Raw genomic sequence first — 22,685 nt, forward strand, 5'->3', positions numbered from 1 at the left:
TGTAAAATAAAATAAAATACGTGTTAACTGATATTAGCAACACACACATTTGGAGCCCAGGAGATGACATTCAATGTGAAAACAACTAATCCCTTGCATAAATAGAAATTAGGAGCCAATATCTTACAATTTAAATGTATTTTTTATTCCTTTTTAAAATCCAACACATGCCAATGATATTTTTAGATTTGTAAACTACAAGAGATGTAACGAACATCACAAAAGCTCATGCATGTTACTACCTATTGTAAGGGTGACAAAATGGTAGCTGGCTGTTTGTTCATTGTCCGCCACATGACATCTGCAGACATGTGCTCATTGTCATTGCTGAGAATAGATGTGCCATTTCTGGAATTTATTATCATGTCTTCTTTTGCCTTCATATTTATAGTGTAATGTTTGAATTTCAATTAAATAAAATTGTTATTTATTCAAATTTTATCTTTGGATTTTGTTAGTAATAAGTTAATCCTATTTGTATAAGATTATGTAAAAGATTTAACAGTGTAAAATATTTTTAAATTAATTTTATTTTACAGTAAATGTTATAACTTATTTAAACTGAGCTAATTTAACATATTATCCTACTAGTGAATACATTCATAATATCTATGTAATAATGTAAGATTGTATTATCTGTAGCAAATTTGTAAACTTTCAAAAGTTCTGTACATTGGGTAAGATATATGAGTCTGTGAGAAATACAAATCATTATAATAATTCTTTTCAGCATTATTTGGCTAACTATTAGCAAAGCCATAAAATATTTCATTTATCTGCCTGTCTGTCCACACAATATCTCAATAACAAGCTGACATATAGCCTGGAAATTTTGCATGGAGCTTAATGTCTATACAGGCAACATTGAGTTTGGTGAAGGTGCATTTCACTCCATGGGATTTGGCTGAACATTAGTAAACATTTTTACATTGGTTTGATAGGTAAAAATATTAACTAAGAGAAAATCACAGTATGAATAAAATTAAAATAAACTGATTACAGTCATATTAAATTTTAACATATGTGATACAGTATTATATATAACTATAGGCTTTAAATTTTGTATACAACCTCAGTGAAGCTTGTCACGTGACATGTGATGTTGGGCACTCCAACCTTGTAATATACATAATCCATTCTATTTCTATTTGCAGAGGTCAAGAGAACTACATCAAATATATGTCTTACATAAAAGTAATAAACCGTTATAAAAATTACGGTCAATGTTATAAATTATTTCTTACATAAAACTCCTTTTGATAGATTATTTTATGTTGTATTTACAGTGTATTTCAATCTATTCCAACTCTTGGTTTAAAGCTCATAATTGACAATGGTTTGTCAATGTATGACTTTAACGTGTTCATCGACATGTTAATTTATTTATGTGCAAGATAAACCTTAAAGGTTTATTATTGACACCTGGAGAAGTGGACAGACACAGGATACCAGTTCTCACTTCCATTTCCTTAGTATACCACTTTTAAGTGAGCTTCTTTATTGCATAAGACCTATTACCTTTAGCTTTGTTTAATGTTTTAAAATCATTTAAATTGTTAATTAAAATATTAAATACAAAATGGATCATTATTTCTAGATTACTGTCATCAAATATAGATAGCAAATATTTCCAATCATAAGCAAAGAGACCTACTTAATCAAAATTGGACTGACTATTACAAAAAATCTTAGTTGGGCCAATAATGTTACTGAGACTTGTGGCAGGGTATTTGCTGGTATTCATAGTCTTAAGCAATTTGCTATTTATTTACCCTTGAATTTGAATGTAATGCTAGTGAAGACCCTGATTCTCTGCCATTTAAGTTACTGTAGCGTAGTTATAAATGGCATGATGGTTGAGCTTTCGGACAGATTACAACGTACTCAAAATTATTGTGTTCACTTTATCTTCAACCTTACAAGATATGACCATATAACATCCTTCATCAATCAGTTACATCTGCTAAAATTGAATCTACTCCGTCAGTTCCACATTCTTAGTATGTTACATTTTATTTTATATAATGATTATTCCCCTTCTTATTTGTCTGTACGCTTTTCTTTTATTTTTGAAACAAACAATAAGAATACTTGACGTGGAGCCTCTTTGTTGTCTATTCCTGTTTATAGATCTTCTATTTACAGTAAATCATTCACAGTCTCTGCTTGATGACTCTGGAATAATCTCCCGGATTATATCAGAGGTATTCTTAGTCGGGAGCGGTTTCAGGAGTGCTTAAGGACCATCTGTTTCAGGCCTCGTCGGGTTGACGATATTGTGGCATAGGGACGATGGCTTTGTATGAATGGTATTGGGTGAATGTCTGTAAATTTCCTTGCAATTTTTATTTTATTTATTTATTTTTAATTTCATGAAGAAACTTCTTTTCATTTTATTATTTTATATAATTACAGATTACCATTTTTAAATGTAAAACAGTAATGTAGACTATACTGTGGCTCTTGTTTTAAACTAATAGTATCGTTTATATATTTATGATTAGGTGTAAGAGGACTTAATTAATAGCCCTAACCTCGCCAATTAAGTATGTGTTCTTTGTGTTCAATAAAGACATTTTTCATTTCATTTCATTTACTTAAACACGTCTTATAGCTTATTTCTGAGTATATGAAATTTAGGCTGGCCTGGCACTGAGGTTTTGATACCATGTACACTATGTGACCTGTCAGTTAAATTCAGTTACCAATATACCATCATGATCAGAGTAAGGGAACTGAAATATTTTACAAAAGAAATTCAAGCAACTTTTTATGTATAAAAAACATTATCAAGGTAGTTTTGACCCTTGTAGGGTATTAATTTAAGTAATTAAAATCATATTGTTTCAAAAGAACTTTGGAAAGAAAAGTTTTATAGTTTTTTGTTAGATCAAAATTGATATTAAAATCTCCTTCCATTACAATGTTATAATTAGACCAGCCCTTCTTAACACAGATATTTCTTTTTTCAAAAGTACAAAGAAATGTATCAGGGCTAGGTGCGTGATACAGTGAAAGAGTAATGGGTTTTAACTCATCTATACAGGTGGTAGATGCTTCAAAATTGAGCTCTCAATAGAATTTAGTAACATAAAATTCTCTTGATTTAAATGTATTGTGTAATAAGATTGCAGTGCCTACTCTGATGTGGTTGATTCTGCAGAAAAGACTTGCACAATAGAAGCCATCATGAAAGGCTAATTCAATTTCACGATTTTGAAGCTAATGTTCTGTTACACATTACATAAATGTTTAATTTGACAAAAACTATCTAGAATTGAAACTTTGTTTTTAAGTAATTGAATATTTAAAAATAGAAAATTGGAGCAATTAATTACATTAAAGGTTATAGAAGCTACACATTTTACAGAGGTGGATTGGCTACATTGAATACAGATAACACCAGGGCTAAATATATGAATTATTTATAACATGAGGTGAGGATAAACAATTTCTGTCTCTATGTACAACTAAAACTGTTACTATCGAACATGACACAAACATCATTATTAAATGTATGTTTTTCAATTGAAACATTAGTTACATGAAGGATGTCTTTTCCCTGTGTATGGCTCACATGGTAGCATCACCCACTTTGAAGATATTTAGTTTATTAATGACTGTAAGCCACAACAAAAACTAAAGAGTCACCTAAAATAATTGTTAATGGAAATCTTTTTAAATTTTTTTTGTGAATACATTTTTTAAACACTTTAAAGGCTAGGTAATTTCCCCCACTTTCCAGATCTTCTGTCCGACTAATAGGGCAGTTTTCACTATCAAGGGCCTTGTAATGGGTAAACTTTCTGCAGATCATGGGTAGAGGACAATAATTGAACCTGGTTTTTTATTCTTTATTTGAAGTTTCTTTATGACAATGGAAGGATTGTGAAAGAAACAGAATGTTTCTGGACATTTACTATCGTTCAGTGATACAATACGATCAATAACACTACGTTTGAGATCTGTAATACAATCTCTTCCTCAGGTGAACGACTACCCTAATCCATAATTCCAATCTAAGTTAAAGTAAACAAAATATACCAGAGCGTTTTAACACTCGTAAGTCAAGAACCAAACAGCCATGTTGTGTGTTTTCTATGCACACTAACTCTAAAACATGCACTTAATAACATCTAAACACTAATTATTAAAACTGAACTAAAGAATACATTTTACAACAGGTCTGCACTCACTGGCTAAACAAATAGAACTGAACATCTGTTATGTTTAATTTACTTGAACCTAGATTGTAGTTATATACTAGGATAGTCACTCACCTAAGCAAAAGATCACATGGCAGATCTCAACAAAGTGTTACTGATTGTATTGTATCACTGAATGATTCTTTTTCCTTCACGGTTTTTTATATCGATTAGTATAATCACCGATACAAAATATTTGTATATGGAATATAAGACTATCAAACAATATCAATGTATCTATAAACATAATTACAATCATGTTTGAAATTAATATAATACAGGCCCTACACAGTAACATTCTCATAAATAATAAAGGAACTATAACGATCAAACAAACAATTAGAACAGGAAATAGGAAAAACTCATAAATAATAACGAAATGATAACAACATAACAAACATCTAGTTCTAACAGGAAATACGAAATTCGAGTAACTATTTATATGTTTCTCCTGGGTAGCAATGATTAACTGCTTTCAAGAAGCTGTCGAAAGCATACTCTCCGCAAAACCATACTTGGTATGCTACTTTTGAAACTTTGTTTCAGGGCCCTCCATGAACTTTTGTCTGAGTATTAGCACCAACTGCAGATTCTAAAAAGTTTTCAACTGTGGTTGATGGTAAAATGCATAAAACCATATTTACTCAACCCAAAATATGCCTTCTACATAAATGTGCTATTATTTTCACGTAATTGAGTGTTCGGCAGCAGACCAACCTCTTAAAGCCAATGAAATATGTTATATCATTCTTTTTAAAGCAATTCATTAAGTTTTCTAAAGCTGACCACCATCTTGAATTTTAAGAAGTCATTACTTAAAAATCATATAATATGTTTATTAGCTGGAAAAGTGTTTCCAGTTTATACAGATGATATGTTAGTTGTTGTTCAAATTAATTAATAAGTATCAATGGCTATAATTAAGTAATATTGTTTGTAAATATCAGTATAAAAATCCAGATCTGCTTATCGTACTCTACCTCAGATCACAAAGTGGCTTCAGTATTTATGGTTTGATAGTGTAAATAATCAAAAATATTAACGATTAGAGTGTAGTAATGACCGCTTATTATACTGCAGCCCACAAAGTATAAGTTTCATTACCATAAGCTTAGTTACGTAAGGTGATATATCTATATTATGAAAAATATAGGTAGGCCAAAACCTCATGTGCTTTTCTGTATTCCATCCAGAGGGGAGACTTTAATAAGCGGCATACACACGTTATTCGATTGATATTGTCGAAAAATTCGATATATCATCCAACTTCAATAATATACAATAATCGTACAGAATAAGAGTCATAATACATTACCGTAACAACAGAATGTTGTAAATTATAATTTTAATAACATAAATTTAACAATAATTACAAAACAACAAACTTAATTATGGCCTAGACTTACATGTCAGAGAAACTTTCCAATTTTTATAGCTTGACCAGCTTGATTGCAGTGAGTAATCGCTTTTATGAAATAGAAGAAAGAATTCTTCCCGTGGGTTCCCAAGAGCCAAACCCACATGTTGAATCTCGTTGTGAGAAACATCCCTCATAATTTCTTAATATTCATTGTCATTTTCAAAGTTCCAAAACATAGTTACTTCTTTCTGTTTACTGTTTACATTAAAAATGACTGTAAGTAATAAGTTGAAATTATATGGTAAGCTAGATAAAATGTAATATTGAATTATTTCTTTTGATAAAAACAATCAAACCATTCGATACAAACAACCGAATAATGAGGGTAGGCCGCTTATTAAAGTCTAGCCCTTCCAGACTATCTCACAGCCAGAAAATAAAACAATTTAGAGTAATTCAATTCAAGTCCCCCAATGTATATATATATATATATATATATATATATATAATATATATATATCAAGCATTCTTACAAATTTTTGAAGTGAAAACTTCTTTAGGCGCGTTGAGCGTTTTGGTAGAGGGTAAAATCCTCGGTTCGCGTCACCGACATGCTAAAGTGGTTTCCATGGAAATTTATAGCACAGCTTTGGTTGTTTTAGATACACATACAACATATTTTATTCCAGATATACATACCTTTATAAATAACTTAAAGGATAGTTGGTAAAATCAGAATTATCTAACACCTTGGGGCCAAATTGATAAATGGTTAAGTAACCAAACATTGGAAAAAAATCAATACAATCCTTTAATGGATTATTCAGTTTACACAAAACGCTATAGTACTTGTCCAAGATATCCATGCAGACTTCAATCCGATTTCAAATTATAGGCTATTAACTAGGGTAGACTTTAATAAGCGGCTTACATTCATTATCCAGTTGTTTTTATTGAACGTTTAGATTGTTTTTATGAAATGAAGGGGTAGGGTACGATAAGCGGACCCGGTTTTTTATATCGAAATTGGCAAACGATATTACTTAATCATAACCATCGATATAATCAATCGATACTGATTAATTATTTTGAATTATTAACTTATAAAGTCTATATCAAAAGCTGTAAACACTTTAAAATAATACACGTAATAGGGTAATATTTCAATTTTACATAAGTAATTTTAATTATTAAAAATGGCAGTCAATTTGAGAAAACTACACGACATTGCTTTGAAAGATGATAAGATATAAATAAAATATATTGTTTTTTGTGGCTTCAGCATGTTGAACTCGTACCGAAAACTCCATTATGTGAAATTTGTGGGAAAGAAACAACTGTAACTGTGAGAGGAGCAAATATGGTAGTCTTCAGTTTTCCTAATTTTTGTTATAATAACTTGTTTGATCACTGTAAATATTAAATTCATATTTTAATTTAAAACGTATGATTGTTATTGAGGACTATAGACACTTTTATACCGATTGATAATCTAGGATTTGAGATGCAAATATTAGATATCGAAGACTACATTCTTCGATATAAAAAAACGGGTCCGCTTATCGTACCCTACCCAAATGAAGAATTCAATATTACAATTTATTTAACTTAACATATGATTTCATCTTATTAGTTATAGTAATGTTTAATGTAAACAATAAGAAGTAGGTGATTAATTTTTGAAGAATTTGTAAATGGCGATAAATGAGGATATTTTGTGAGATAAAAAATTGATGAAAGTTCTTGGCAGTCAAGAGAAGTTGAGGATTTAAAAAGAGATTAAAAATTGTAATGTGTTATTTTTGTTAAGTTGTAATTGTCATGTATTATAATTCTTGTCGCATACGATTATTATATAATATGAAATAATTCGATAATAACAATTCACTAATGAATGTAGGCCGCTTATTAAAGAAAAGTCTCTCCATTAACTCTAGCTTCGTAAATATATATCCACTCTAAATCCATTGTGTCTCTTACATAAAAAATAAATTGTTTGTATCCAAATCTATCAAGACATGTTTAAGATAAGTTTAAACATTTTTTATATGTAGTTCATTTAATAATTTTGGCTTTTTAGTTATATGAGCCACTAGCCTATGAGTAGTTGAAGGTAATATTAAAATTAACTTATACTGCCTAATGTAATACTACTTCATCAACTTATTTGTTAAAGGGATGGCTGTTCATTTATAGTTATAACTATAGCAGTCTTAGGAATATAGGTATTAATGAAACTAAATTGAATTATGAAGTGACTTAATAACGAAAAACTTACATGGTCACTCTCTGTTCCAGAGGCTGTTAGCTTTTCAGTTGACTTTTCCTCTTCAGTTTCGCCTTTCCTTTTCCGCAAATCCGCCATAATATTTGGAGATAATTTCAAAAATTAATTTCAAAGTTCTTTATTCTAGACGGTTTAAAAATTTAATACAATATTACTGTGTTTTTGTTTATGCTCCATCACTCCGGACATGATCGTCCATAAATTTGGTTGTAACTTAGCAGACAACACACACCAGCACTAGCCAACCAGAGAAGCAAAGTACTGTTGCCTGGAGGGGGTAAACGGTATTGATATCTAACACCAACATAACATGTAAATAGTTATCTTAGAATCTCCTTATTAACAGTGATTTAACTAAATATACATACAAAAAAATAATTTTAATTCAAAGTATAATAATTTTAGCAAACTCAAAGCTAAGTACACAATAAACAAAACAAAAAACTTGCATTTATATCTTAATATTAATTTCGTGCATGTTGCCATACATGTTTTCATTAGAATTCATATGGACTAACCAGCTGTTCGTCAGCTGTGTGATGTTTACAGCACCAGTGCAGACCCACCCCCCCCCCCCCCCACCCCCCCCCCCCCCCACCCCCCCCCCCCCCCACCCCCCCCCCCCCCCACCCCCCCCCCCCCCCACCCCCCCCCCCCCCCAATATTCTTTTTTTTCATTCCAATCAAGCAGTCTTAAGTGGATTTTGCTCCATGTTTTTATATTACAATTTTAAGTAATGAATGTCATTTAATTTTTAGTTCTATATGTGCTTATTATTCTTTACATAAAATATGTTGTTTCAGAGTGATATACGTGCAAAATGCTCCTGAAAAGCCAAGCCTACCATCCCCAATTGCTCCTGCGACAATAATATCTCAGTCAAACGTCTACACATCTGCATCAGTCCAGCCAAATATCCACCCCTCCAATTCCTTCAGCGAACCTTTCTCTAACCAGCCAATTGCCTCAGAAAACCTGTTCAAACCTTATCAAGATGGCAGTCGGGACATGAACAACGAAGAAACTAGCATTGATCTTAAAGGTGTTAGAAATTTACACATTTTCTTTAATGATGAAAAACCGAATCAGGGTACAAAAAGATAATATTCAGTCATGTACAGTTGACATAGAAAACAGCGATGCAGGTGAAGGTTGTTCTCAACAGATGAATAATCAGAGAATTGACTCAGAAAATCATGGAACCTCTTGGCATATCAAAATTGGGAAGAGTAAAGAGCCCAGTGATGTTACAATGTCCAGCTCTCATCGACCTATTGAGGACAACTATGGAGGGATTCTTGGCCCCCCAGAAATTGGAGATGTCTCTCGTAGGAACAATGACAAATCATCGATAAGGTGTGTTAATAATGAAAAGTTAGCATCTGTCAAGTGTAATGATATCAGTAATGGTATAAATGAGTCACCTGTTTTGAAGCTCCAAATCAAAAAGGCTGAAATTGTGATAAAATTTGCTCAGAAATCAAGTGGCACTGATTTAGCAGCGTTAGATGACAAACAGAATGATGAGAGAACCAACGATGCATCATTGAACATTCAAATCGACAGCAGAGAGAAAGATATGGGTGATCCCATTGTGATCGACTTAGTACAGAACACTTATGATCAAGCAAAGACAGTTTGTGAACAAAATGACTCCCAAAATCCAGTTCAGATTCGACTGGATTTCCGGAAAGATTGTGAAGGTAGGCAGTCCAGTAGCACAGAAGAAATGCCTTCTCCTACATCCAAAGAGTCAGTGAATGAAGCTCTTTTTAATGAAGCTGAGACTTGGGCTGAAACAGACAATATTCCCTCTGAGCCAGGATCAGGGTCTCAATCTCCTCTCCTAACTACAGGGATAGACACACCCAACCGATCTGAATAATTATTTCATCTTAATTTACAGTTTTTTATTATTTTATTTCTTAGAATATTTTAAAGTGTGATACCTTATTACAAAGAACGTTAATAGTGTTTTCCTTTGATATAATGCTATATCTCGTATAGATTATTAATTTTATAATTTATACGTGATATAATATTAGTATTGTTTGGTTTTATTATTAGTTGTAATCTTTGATCATTATGTGTGAAAACTTTTTAACAGGCATGTAATTTTTTGCACAAATAAAATAGACTTGTATTTAAACACAATAATAACTTACAACTGTATAAAATGTTCGAATTACATAGCAATTAGTTGTTAAAATCATTTAAACAATTTTAGGATGGCACTCTTGCCTTTTGAATTGAAGTAAACATTGTGATACTTTTTAACCATGTAGGATATATTTTATTCAGTTCTCTAATTAGTTGTTAAAACTCTGGAAAGGACAATTAAATAGAAAATTTACACTTTTTACACGCAAACGGTTAATAAGTAACATAATAAGCTGAAATTGAAATATATGCATATTAGAATTAGAGACATAACATGATTGTGATAAAAATTAGAATTAATTACTTTTTTCTTAGATAAAGTAAACATGTATTTTATTAATTTTGTTTGTGTTCCTTAAATTGTAACCGTAAACAGTGTGTAAGAAGACTAACTAGTCATGGATCTGCCACCTTCATTATTTATAGGAGATCCATTCAAAATGTAACAGAATTAAGATTTCTGCAAGTGAACAGTATTGGGACTCATAATTTTTTAAAGTAGTTTCTTATGCTGTACTCATCTCCCAGTTCTGTGTCTGTTGCTGAAAAACAGGATTTGAACTTATTTTATTTTACTAAAAAAATAGCTCCATCTCTGCATCTTTTAGTTAAAGGGTGCAGATTTCAAGATTTTGGTGGGGCAATCTTAAGGAGAAATAACAGGTGAGTTGGGTGCTGTTAAACAAGTTGTGCTGTCTGCTGTAGCAATGAAACTTGTAAACAATGTAAACCTTCACAGTAATATTCTTTATTGACTATTCCATGGTGAACAATTCTTTCACAATAAAAAAACTGTTAGTGACTTTACATGTTCATTAGAACATTCGAAACACTCGTGAACTGTAAACAATTCATAATTCATTTCTTATCTGGTAATTTTTACAACTTTTTGTAAGTCTACACATGTGTGGCGAGGAAAGGGTTGATTCAATGTCATTGTTGAGTTTAGCTCCAGTTCTTGTCATTTTTTGTAAGTGCCCTAATAGATTTGTAATCTCAAACTGATCAAAGGAGAATAGTTAGGTCATGTAGAACAAATATGATACAGTATATATTAATTAATTACTATTCAGAAAAAGTTCTAAAACATTAGCATATTAATTTAATATATAACATATATAATACTAGACATTCTTGTTATACCATGGTTTAGCTGGTTCTACGAAAGATTGCAGTAACTTGAGAGATGTAGTTATGAAATTTCACCAAATTAAGATTTAAGTGTTTTATAAATTCATTATGAAAACGAATAATATCTTTATTATTACATAAGTATGTCCACATACATACCGTTCAACTTCAACAGATCGTATTGATTGATACAGTTATTTCTCTATAAAAATACTCCTGCTTAAGTTACTTTACCTTCCCTCAACTTTTTTATCCTTCATTTTCATTATGTTTCTCGTCTCTTTCATTTGTCTGGTACATTAATTGTAGTTGATGCAATAGTCTTAGTTAATTACGAAAAAGTCACAGTCTTTTGAATGTTCTCCAGAGTTCCAAAATGACGTCCTTTTAGGAACATGTTTCAATTTCGTGAAGAGGAAAAAGTCACAAGGACTTAAATCAGGTGAATAGGGGGGGGTTGAGGAACAACAGTAATGCGTTTTGAGTTCAAAAATTCACAGATGGAAATGGACGCTTCCGTGTGACATGGAGCATTGTCATGATGAAGCATCCACCTTTGTCTGCAATTTCCGGTCTCACACGGATCACTCTTTTCCTCAAATTTTCAAGGACACTTTTATAAAACACTTGGTTGACAGTTTGTCCTGGGGTGGGAACAAATTCTTTGTGTACGATACCTTTCCTGTCAAAAAAAACAAATTTAGCATGGTCTTGATCTTTGATTTGCTCATTCGACATTTCTTCTTCGGGCCGAGGAGATGACGAAGTGTGCCTTTCTTTACTTTGCCGCTTTGTTTCAGGATCGTACTCAAATATCCAGCGAGGATTCATCAACAGTGATCATCACACAATTGAAGAATTTCTTGGTCATTAGCAATCCTCTCAAGAAGATCAAAGCACACATTTTTTCGATTGTCCTTCTGTTCAGTTGTGAGATTTTTCGGGCACCAATTTGGCACAAACCTTTCGCATGTTCAAATCATCTGTCACAATTTGATGCAACGGTGAAAGTGTTTAAATTTAGCTGTTCACTGATCATCTTTATTGTTAAACGACGGTCTGGATCTCACAAGCGCCCTCACACGATCCATGTTTTCGTCCGTTCTTGAAGTCAAAGGTCTCCCTGAGCGAGGTTTCATCTTCAAACGTGTTATCGGCCTTCCAAAAATGGATTTGTGCCAGCGGAAAACTTGTGCTCTCGATAAGCACTGTTTCCCATAGACCTGTTTCAACTTTTCAAAAGTCACACTCGCGGATTCACCAAGTTTAGCACACAAAACTTTATTGCACAACGTTGCTCTAAATTTCGATGCTCCATTTCTGTGACGCACAATTAAAACACAACTTTACTAATGGCGCTGTCAAAACTAATGTGTTAACTGTACGGAGTTGTAACTCGGGACCTGAGGAAGTGGAAGGGATAAATAAACAGGGTTTAGCGTCAGCCGGTAGACACAACGTTGCCAGATCTCCCGCAGTGTTACCAATCTCATTACTTTTCTAACACACCTCGTACATACCGTTCAACTTCAACAGATCGTATTGATTGATACAGTTATTTCTCTATAAAAATACTCCTGCTTAAGTTAACTTTACCTTCCCTCAACTTTTTTATCCTTCATTTTCATTATGTTTCTCGTCTCTTTCATTTGTCTGGTACATTAATTGTAGTTGATGCAATAGTATTAGTTAATTACGAAAAAGTCAAATCTGAATTTTATTACAAAAAACAACAAAAATTTTTATTCTTGTAATCAATTAGATTATTTCAATGTAACTGTAATTTTTAAGTTCCTGATAAATCAAGGAAAACAATATAAAATTAAACTGTTAGACTGGGCAGAAAGTCCTTAAAATCTTCATTGAGATTTATATTGAGAGGTTGTGTAGCACCTATGATGATATTGTTTCAACATGTGTTGTAAGAGATTTCTATTTCATTGTTGTGTTGAAATATTTGTCAAAAACAAAACAATGAGCCCAAATTAGATACTATATATATATATAAAGGGTGTATATTATGTCTGGAAACACCCAAATATATCCTTTAATAATTTAAATATAAATTTGAAACCTCTTACAATCGTGATAGAGATTGGGCATCTACTTTTTGGAACAATGTTTTGTTATGTCAAACCAACGGGGGACGTCCTGCCGAGGGTATCGTGAATATTCTTAATGGAAGCCTATACCTTGTGATACATAATTTTAAAGGTAATAGCTTACTGAATTGAATGCCACAAACCGCATCTCAAGGGAATTATTCTATCAGAAAATAGAGCATTTTTAGTATTGAAAATTTACTGATGTTCAACAATGTAATTTTAACATGATTCTTGCCACAAAATGTGTTACACTAATTTTTTTAGCATTTTTTTAAATGTTCAATTAAATAAAACAAAAATTTCATTTTAAGCTGGTTCTATTAGCACAAATTTGCCAGTTTTTATTACAGTACAATTATGGAAATACTTATGTTATTGATTTCTTATTACAAATAAAAAATAATGTATGCTGTTAGAAAAGTCTTACAACAAACGTTTTACCTGCATTTGGTGTCAAAGCAATTGTTCGAACTGTGTTCCTTCTACGGTTTGACAATGAGCCAATCTTGTGTAAAATGATTCGACAGAGTTGCCTAACATTTCTTCAGTTATCAAAGCAATCTTCTCTATAATCCTGTTTCTTAGGTCTTCCAAATTATGAGGCTTTCTTCTATAAACATTGGATTTTAAATGACCCCATAGGAAATAATCGATTGGTGACAAATCCGGAGATCTTGGAGGCCATTCGATTTCTCCTCTTCGGCCAATCCATTTATGAGGAAACCTTAAATCCAAATACTCTCTTACCTGTCTCCCATAATGGGGTGGAGCACCATCCTGCTGAAACCATACATTATCAAAGTATTCTCCTGATGCAATTTGAATAGCTGGGATTATTTCATTTTTGGAGAGCATATTGTAGTAAAGTTCGGCATTTAAATTTCCATTGATGAAAAAGGGTCCAACAATTTTGTTACCTAAAATTCCACACCATACGTTCAGTTTTTGTGGTTGCTGTGAATGGGACTCAGTAATCCAATGTGGGTTTTCACTAGCCCAGTAACGGCAATTGTGCCTGTTAACATTGCCATTTAGGAAAAAAGTTGCCTCATCAGAAAATAGTATGTTGGTCAGAAAATCTCTATTGTCATCACATTTGCGCATCACAAGTTCACAAAACTCAACTCTTCTGTCGTAATCATCCTCACTTAACTGTTGGACTAAATGAACTTTAAATGGTTTGTATTTATTAATTTTCAAAATCTTACTCACAGACATAGGGTGCATATCATGTTGCTGTGCAGCTTTTCTGAGCGATGTATGTGGGTCTTCAATAAATGTTTGCAAAACATCTAGTGCATGTTCTTCATCTGTTGCAGATTGTATCCTACCCGACTTTGGCCGATTACGTACACTCCCTGTCATTTCAAAACGCTCAATAGTTTTTGATATTGTTGAAACACTTATGGGATTCCTTTCTGGGAAAGTGTCATTAAACAAATTACAAACTTCCCGATAAGATCTTTGACGATCGCCATATCCTCGCATCATCAACAGAGTAATTCGTTCTCTTTCAGACAATTCCATTAAAATGCCAAATAAAAACTGAACTACTGTAATTAGATAACTTGTTGACAGCAATGCTTCAGAGACACTGATTAACTCGACAGGAATGATATGACCTTTGTCCATTTGTAATTCCCAAGCTTAGACCTGTCTAGTGAAGGCTCCATGCTCAACAAACTGAAACCTGTAGACCAGATGATTAATAACACAATAATGTTTCTCATAGGCTAGTGACCTTTGTCTCTTTAAACCTTCCTGCTGACTGGAAAACACCAAGTACAGATTCATAAGTAATCAGAGAAAGTGACTCATAAGTTTTATTCATTGTAATAAAAACTGGTAAATTTGTACTAATGAAACCAGCTTAAAAATAAATTGTTTATTTTATTTTAATTGAACATTTAAAAAATGCTAAAAAATTAGTGTAACACATTTTGTGGCAAGAACCATGTTAAAATTACATTGTTGAACATCAGTAAATTTTCAATACTAAAAATGCTCTATTTTCTGATAGAATAATTCCCTTGAGATGCGGTTTGTGGCATTCAATTCAGTAAGCTATTACCTTTAAAATTATGTATCACAAGGTATAGGCTTCCATTAAGAATATTCACGATACCCTCGGCAGGACGTCCCCCGTTGGTGTGACATAACAAAACATTGTTCCAAAAAGTAGATGCCCAATCTCTATCACGATTGTAAGAGGTTTCAAATTTATATTTAAATTATTAAAGGATATATTTGGGTGTTTCCAGACATAATATACACCCTGTATATATATATATCTTGTAAGAGTTATTTATAAACAATGTTTATTCTACTTCCTATTGGACAATTAATATGAAAATACACTATTCATTAATGATAATTAAAAATGTCATAACATACATCCTTGATCTACAATTATTAACTGTTTAGTTACAGTTTAAAACTGTAGTAAGACAATTATTGACAGAATATACAGGGTGAAACTAAAGAAATCTCCTTCACTGAATCTTCTTTTTTCATGAAGTTTAACCAACATATTATAAATGTATATGTTAAGGGACACTTATTAGGCTACTAAAAGTTTATTTTTAAGTATTGTGTGACCATAACAAACCTTTTACTGAAAAACTATCAAATTACAACCCTTATCTTTTGTGAATGGTCACAAAAACATTTTTTTATAATATGCCCACAACAAGTAATCCTTTAAAATTTAGAATGGCATTTTTTGCTAATAAAATAAACATTAAGTTTTTTTGGGACTCATCTACATTCCTAAAGTAGAGGAATATAACAACTCAAAATTGTGGAATGTTCATAACAATCCTAACCCCTTAGCGGTTTTCTTTTTGTAACTTGAACTATTTTGATGAATTTGCTGTTTTTTTTTTTTTTTTTTTTTTTTTTTTAAGAGTAAGGTTTTTGTAAATATATATAAAACGTTCTTTCATATGCAAAAATGTTATTTTTAATGGTATTTCAAATTTTGTATATTTTTATGTACTGTTCATTAAGTCATTTTCACTATCTATGTTCATGTGATTACCGTGCAAACATTAGAAATAAAACCATAAAATACTCAAGGACGTATGACATGCAACCATGTAGTAGCTGTCAGCACTGCGCAGCAACAGAGCAAACTCACCAAGGTGCAAAAACTCGTGACAGAGGACTAAGGAAGTGCTGACATCTAGTAGAAAACATCAGAACTACTTTCGTGATGAACAGTTGTCATAAAAAAGCTTCATGTGTAATATTACAGCAGACAACAGAATAAAATAGGAACGGTATAATAATGTGTAATATTACATAAAAACCCATGAAGTGGTTAACAAAGAAAACGGTTTTATATTTTTTAAATGACAAATAAGTAAATAAATAATATATATTAAAAAAAGAAAATTGGGTAATATACAAAAATTTTTCCATATTTTAAAACAAACATATTATAATGTATTAAACATTTATTTATGCTTTGCACTCATTTTTCAAATATTAAGGGATGGTTTGTTTCTAAAATAAAAAAGGAAAGTTGCATATTACAGTTAGATTTAATTATTTTTTTATAGACAAGGTAATATTTTTATGTTAATATAGTTAGATATTGCTTTTTAAAAATTTTCATTGGTTGTTACACAAGGTGGAGGTTTTTAATTTACTTTAAATTTAATTATCAATCATCTCTTATTTTTTTAGAAAACCATTAAATCTTGTTGAGCTCAACTTTCTATTGTTGGAGTGAGATGCAACCTTTTCCCTTCATTGACAAATACTTAAAATTAAACGTTGAGAAGCCTAATAAAATACTCACTAAATATTTTTGTTGTAAAGTCATAAATTAAGAGATTCAGAGGGGAAGAGTTATTTTATTTCTACTTTATACATTTTATCATTATAACTATGTAAATGTAGTAATAGCTCTGCTATATAACAGATTTTAGCTCAAACACGCCCCTGAAGGAGATGCCTGTAATAGAGAACAGAATGTGAGATTGTATGATGTCATAAGCTGCTAGCACTGCTTGTAAGGCTGCTTTTGTGGCACAGTGTGTCTGGATTGTAGGATTGTCATACAGCGTGGTTTACTTTTATTGTAGCATTTTTCATAATTTTGTTTAAAAACACACTCATAATTTTGAAATAATTTTTAGACTTTAGTTGAAACTATTGCAAAATTATTAATGTCAGTGCTGAAAAGTTTTAAAAACAGAGCATGTATTGTTTCTTATCCTTTAATTTGGAAGGATGACCTATAGTTTATGGGATCTTGTTGCCAATATTACAGATAAAAAATCCTATGAACATTTATCTGTAATTTGCAGGTGAGTGAAGATCATGATAATGTGGTTTGTGCAATGGTTTCACAGGGTTTTATTTTTCTTCGCATTGGGCTTGATATAATGTAAGATTCTTGACTCATCAGTTATTTAATACTTCTTGATGACAAATTTTTGGTACTTTTTTTCAAATCACCCATCATTAATAATGAAAATTTTTTTTAAAGTAAGCGCTTTACTTATTTTAATTACATTGTCCAAGCGTAAAGAACAAACTGTTCATTAATACCCATCCTGTCAATATTCTGGTCAATAGACCGATTGATTAGTTATAGTCGGTAATAAAGTGTGAAGCAGAGGAGATTGATTACCTTAAATCAATTGCAATCTTTGATTGGTTAGAGCAGTGTCAAGAGACAAACCTATTGAATTGCACTGCTATTCTAAAACAAAGCTTGTTCAGTTCCCTTTTATGACCTTGTATTTAGAAAACCAATATGAAAGTAAAGGTGTACTTAAATTGGAAAGTTCTCCAATTAAAGAGAGATTTTAGAGAATCTCTGCTGTGTGAATGAATACTAACAAAAAAATACTTAGTTTTTCACACCTCATAGAAAATACTTGTTTGTTTTAATGATTTCAGTGATAGTCAATAGACAGATTGTTTATTACTTACACTTCAATAACAATAATGGGTCAACAATAAAATAGCTGTACAGCTGTCAAGGCTGAATTTTGATTTCTTCCATTAGTTGTCATAAAATCAATGAACTACTTTAAGGAATGGTTTGGGTGGCTGGTTAACCTTTTACATAGCAATGTTTCCATTTTGATGCAACATCCTGATTGTGTCTAATCACAGTAGTGTCACATTCACTATAAAGAGTCAAGTAAAGAAGTTCTGAGGATTCTTGTTGAAGTCATTCCCTATAGAGCCTTAAGATGTGGAATATTCCACAGGTTCCAGATTTATGTGAGCTTCTTTCTAGAGGCTTGTGCAAGCCATTTCCATGGCATGCGTTGTTATTGTGTACCTCTTTTCCTGTTGAGAGATGTTATTTATCTTTATTAAGAACTACTATTTCTAGAACTAGAGGTGGCAGAACTGTAATCTCTTGGAGGCATGAGAGATACGGAATGTCTCCCAGATAAAAGGGGGGATCCAAGTGAAAATTTACAAAATATAAGGTTTCTAAACGGTGATTTTTCGCATATCTGAGGAGTGGAGAAAGTTTCTCGAACAAACCTATAGTGCTTATATTTCAGAGAGAGGTACCGAAAACACTGTTCTAGTGTATTCTGCAAGTTGAGCACTATATATATATATATATATATATATAGCACAGTGATTGTGATAATCCAAACGGTTTCAAGTCAGCTTTGTTGTGGATGGACATCAGAAAGATCACATGTTTCCTTTTTTCCAGGAGCATTATTCTATTCTGATTTTCCATTGATGATGTCAGCTATGTTTATAATGTCTTCTTTTTTCTCATTGAATCGACCTGGATTGTCTTGGAGAGATTTACTACTAAAGTCACTATTTATACAGTACTTGAAAGCAGCCCTTTCGCTGTTTGCTACATTTGTAAAAAGGTGATCCATAGTATTGTATTGGATAAGGATTGTTGTGTTATCAGCAAAGATAGAAGTTTAATTCAGTTGTTAATTATTGCAAATAAATTACATCATAATCTATTATTTTAAATGTTTAATCTATGTAGTATTTGTGGAAACATGCGTAGATTCATATAAAGATCATTTAGTATAAACATTAAACATAATCAAACAATGGAGGTACTAGAAGATTTTGTATGTGTATAAGTAGTGCCTCTGCCTCGTTCAGTACCATAACAGGAGTTCCATAAGTTACTCAACCTTAAACAAGGGGATTGTTTTTATGTTTTATTTTAAAATGTGTTAAGTTTTTTCCAAGACTAGATCAAAAGTTAAGAAAACTGTAGTCTAAACAGAAGACTACAATTTTATTTTTAACGAAATAACGGGTTTTAATTATTTAGATTTAAGTAAGTTCTATTACAATTGATTTTTTTCATTACTCGTTTACATTTTTAAGTTTTTAATGATGCAAATGTTTAGTTTGTTAACAAATAATTTCATACCCTATGCTATTACATGTATAGTTTAGATAATAAAATTTCAAAAGTAAAATTGGTTAATTGGCTAATATGTTAAAAGCACTTGATGCTGATTTGTAATAGCTAATGATGTATAACTATAGAAATTTAATGATAAATCTGTGGTCTTTAGGGAGAGAAATTCCCTTTATAATTTCCTGCCAATGGCCCGTGGTAAACAGACTTCAAATTTGCTATATAGATATTTTTGTACATCTGATAAGCTGCAATTCTGTAATATTGTAAGTTGTAAAAAAGTGATAATTCAAATTACTTACTTAAAAAAATTTCACCTGAAGAATACGTTTATATTAGGCCAGGAACGTATTTCCAGCCAGAAAATGTATGTCTGGTGAGGATTGTAAATCTCTCTCAAGTATAAGATGTTATCTAAAGCACACAACAGTTTTTCTAGATATTGATGGAGGAATCTTTCCTAAGAAAGAAATCAATCGTCAGTCTTGCTAGTTTTGGCGGGAGTCAAAATGGAAGGGTATTGAAAGGGTTAAAATATGGAAGGATACTTTTTTCTAACCTCAAATTTCTATCTTGATACACATAAAACAGACTGTTTGACACAAATTACAGTTATATCACTGTTTGACAAGTAGATAAAGAGACTTGGTCACACTTTCAGTGTCTGTATATGGTTAGCTGACTAATTTAACATTTATTCATGTGTATTTTGGCTCGTTTTAAATTTGTCAAGCTATGACAAATATGATCTGAGAACAAATATAATTTCAAATTTTTAATCCTTTTGGTATCTTCCCATCTCGATCCTAACCAAAAGGAGTATGGCTGACAATAGATCTCTTTCTGAGAGGGAATTCTATCTATTTTAAGAAAAATCTACTCTTATACATTGCAAATTGGCCCTCGGCTTCTGGACTATAAGCACTAATACTACATGTAGCTCATCACATTCTTTAACGGCTAGAGATAATGTACTAGGGCAGTACAAGTGGCTCTACAGTCATACTATATTGACGTTTTAACACTCAGAAGGTTGGTATTGCAGGATACGAGTGAAGGATTGTTTTATTCCAGAATTATTCTTTTAGATAGATTGTATGAGGACAGCTGCAAGTTGTTAAATGCCGTTAAGTTTAAATAGTTTGGTGTTACAACATATAAAATTATGAGTTCTTTATAAATCTAATGATAAAACGTTTTCCTTTTTTGTCTGCTAAGTTACATAATTTTTCTTGTAGTGACAAGAAAATTATTTAATTTTTTATATAAATTTTTATTGGAAATGATAAAAAATTTCAGAATTTCTTAGCTCATAATTTAACAGTTCAGTGACAGCTCCGGATGAAATCTATTTTGGTTTATGACTAGTGGCCATTTCATGTCTTGAAGCGTGTCTTGTCAGTCTCCAACAGCCTGTAACACTAATTGTACAATATATTGATGGTCATAAACAGTAATCTGTGTGAAAACAAGGTGCTCTGATGAGATGAGACTGTTGTTGAAATGTTAGCTTTTGCATTCAGGATATCTAAAAAGTGTTTAAACATTTTGTAAGCCTTGTTATTTTATCTTTAAAGTCGATGTAAATTCTGGAAATGTAAAGAAGAAAAAATGTGATATATTACTGTAACGCAAATATAGTTCCTAAAACTGAGGATTTGGAAGGTTTCTCTCGTCATAATTTAAGTAAGCATGACACACTGTTGTATATTCATTGATTTACAGATTAGAGACCCTGTTTATTTAGATTTATATATCAATATTGATTGGAAAAGACCTCTGTGTTAAATGTTTACCCATAGATGTTTGTTCATTGCTGAACAGTGACTGTAACATGGTACTCGTCTCACATAATTTGTTGTGTATTAGAACTGTTTTGTGTTGGTAGAATCAGTTGGTCCGTCTTACTCTCTGTACTTAATATGTGATAATCTGTGTTGGAATTGATCAATACAAATGATTGATGTAAATAATAATGTTGTTTGTAAATAAACTGTATACATTTACATAGTTTATTAATATCCAGCCTTAATTGTTGACTGTCACACTAAAATATACTTCGAGGTAGTAAGGTGGTACTGTGGGGTGAGTAGTTACAATTGCCATTTCCCTCAATGATTTAGGCCAAAGTAAATATTGTGTTAGACAGTTTTAAGCTTCCAGGATTTTAAGACTTAATTTGGAACAGTAAAAAAAGACCTCATCTTAGTATAGGGGTGAGGCTACGGCTTTCTAACAGGGAGTTCACAGGTTTGATCCCGTGGGAGGTCAATAAATATTTCCAATTGTAAAACCATATATCAATTCAAAAATAATATTATTCAACTCATTGTAAAAACACTTTAGTACCAATAAAAATAGTTTTGTTTTCTGGAAAGATGTGACACCAAGGGCTAAACTATTTGGTGTGAACTTGTAAAAATTGTAATAAGCTAGCTATGTATTATAGTCCCAATTATTTTTGAAGAAAAAAAAAAAAAAAACAGTAACAATCAAAATGGGTCATATTATTTGGGCAGTATTTAGTCTCCTTTCTTAAAAACTGAGCTAATTCTTGAAATGTTCAATAACTCTGAAAAATATATGCAACAGACATTTGTTAATAATATAAGCACTAGACATTTGTTTTATAATATAAGCGAATAGCTTATTAATATATTCTACGGTGTGCTTCAGTACATAATTTGAAAGTCAATAATATCCAGTACTTTTTGAATTGGAGAACGTTGACAGTAGTTGAAGACTCTTGGAGCAGTTGGAAAAAATATTAAAATAGTAGTAAATGTTATTAAAATAATACTTTTCCAATATAAATTGTTTTTTGACAAGTACTGTTTTAATAACATTTACTACTAATTTAGGACAAATAGTTACCGCAATGGGTTTGATGTCTGCATACAAAAATATCAAATTCGCTTTAGCCTTTAGTTGAAAAAGATTACAAAAATAGGAATTTTGTCAGTCAAAAAAAATTGTTTATTAGATCAGAGTCAAGTACAATGCTCTGTGTTCAGGATGATTGCTGTTCTTGAGGAATAACATCCCAAGCAG

General features: G+C 31.6%; 1 protein-coding gene and 1 pseudogene across 1 annotated transcript in view; one reads left to right on the forward strand and one right to left on the reverse strand.

Moving 5' to 3' along the window:
- LOC124357371 (phosphatidate cytidylyltransferase, photoreceptor-specific) overlaps positions 1 to 8,105 on the reverse strand; it is a 44,315-nt gene extending 36,210 nt beyond the window's left edge. Inside the window, exon 1 of the mRNA XM_046809109.1 lies at positions 7,844 to 8,105. Coding sequence (XP_046665065.1) covers positions 7,844 to 7,930 — 87 coding nt within the window. The 5' untranslated portion in view covers positions 7,931 to 8,105. The remainder of the gene's footprint in view (positions 1 to 7,843) is intronic.
- A 525-nt stretch (positions 8,106 to 8,630) lies between these two features.
- LOC124357373 lies at positions 8,631 to 10,353 on the forward strand (annotated as a pseudogene).
- Positions 10,354 to 22,685: the final 12,332 nt, after the last annotated feature.

Source organism: Homalodisca vitripennis, chromosome 3 (genome assembly GCF_021130785.1).
Source record: "Homalodisca vitripennis isolate AUS2020 chromosome 3, UT_GWSS_2.1, whole genome shotgun sequence".
NCBI lineage: Eukaryota > Metazoa > Arthropoda > Insecta > Hemiptera > Cicadellidae > Homalodisca > Homalodisca vitripennis.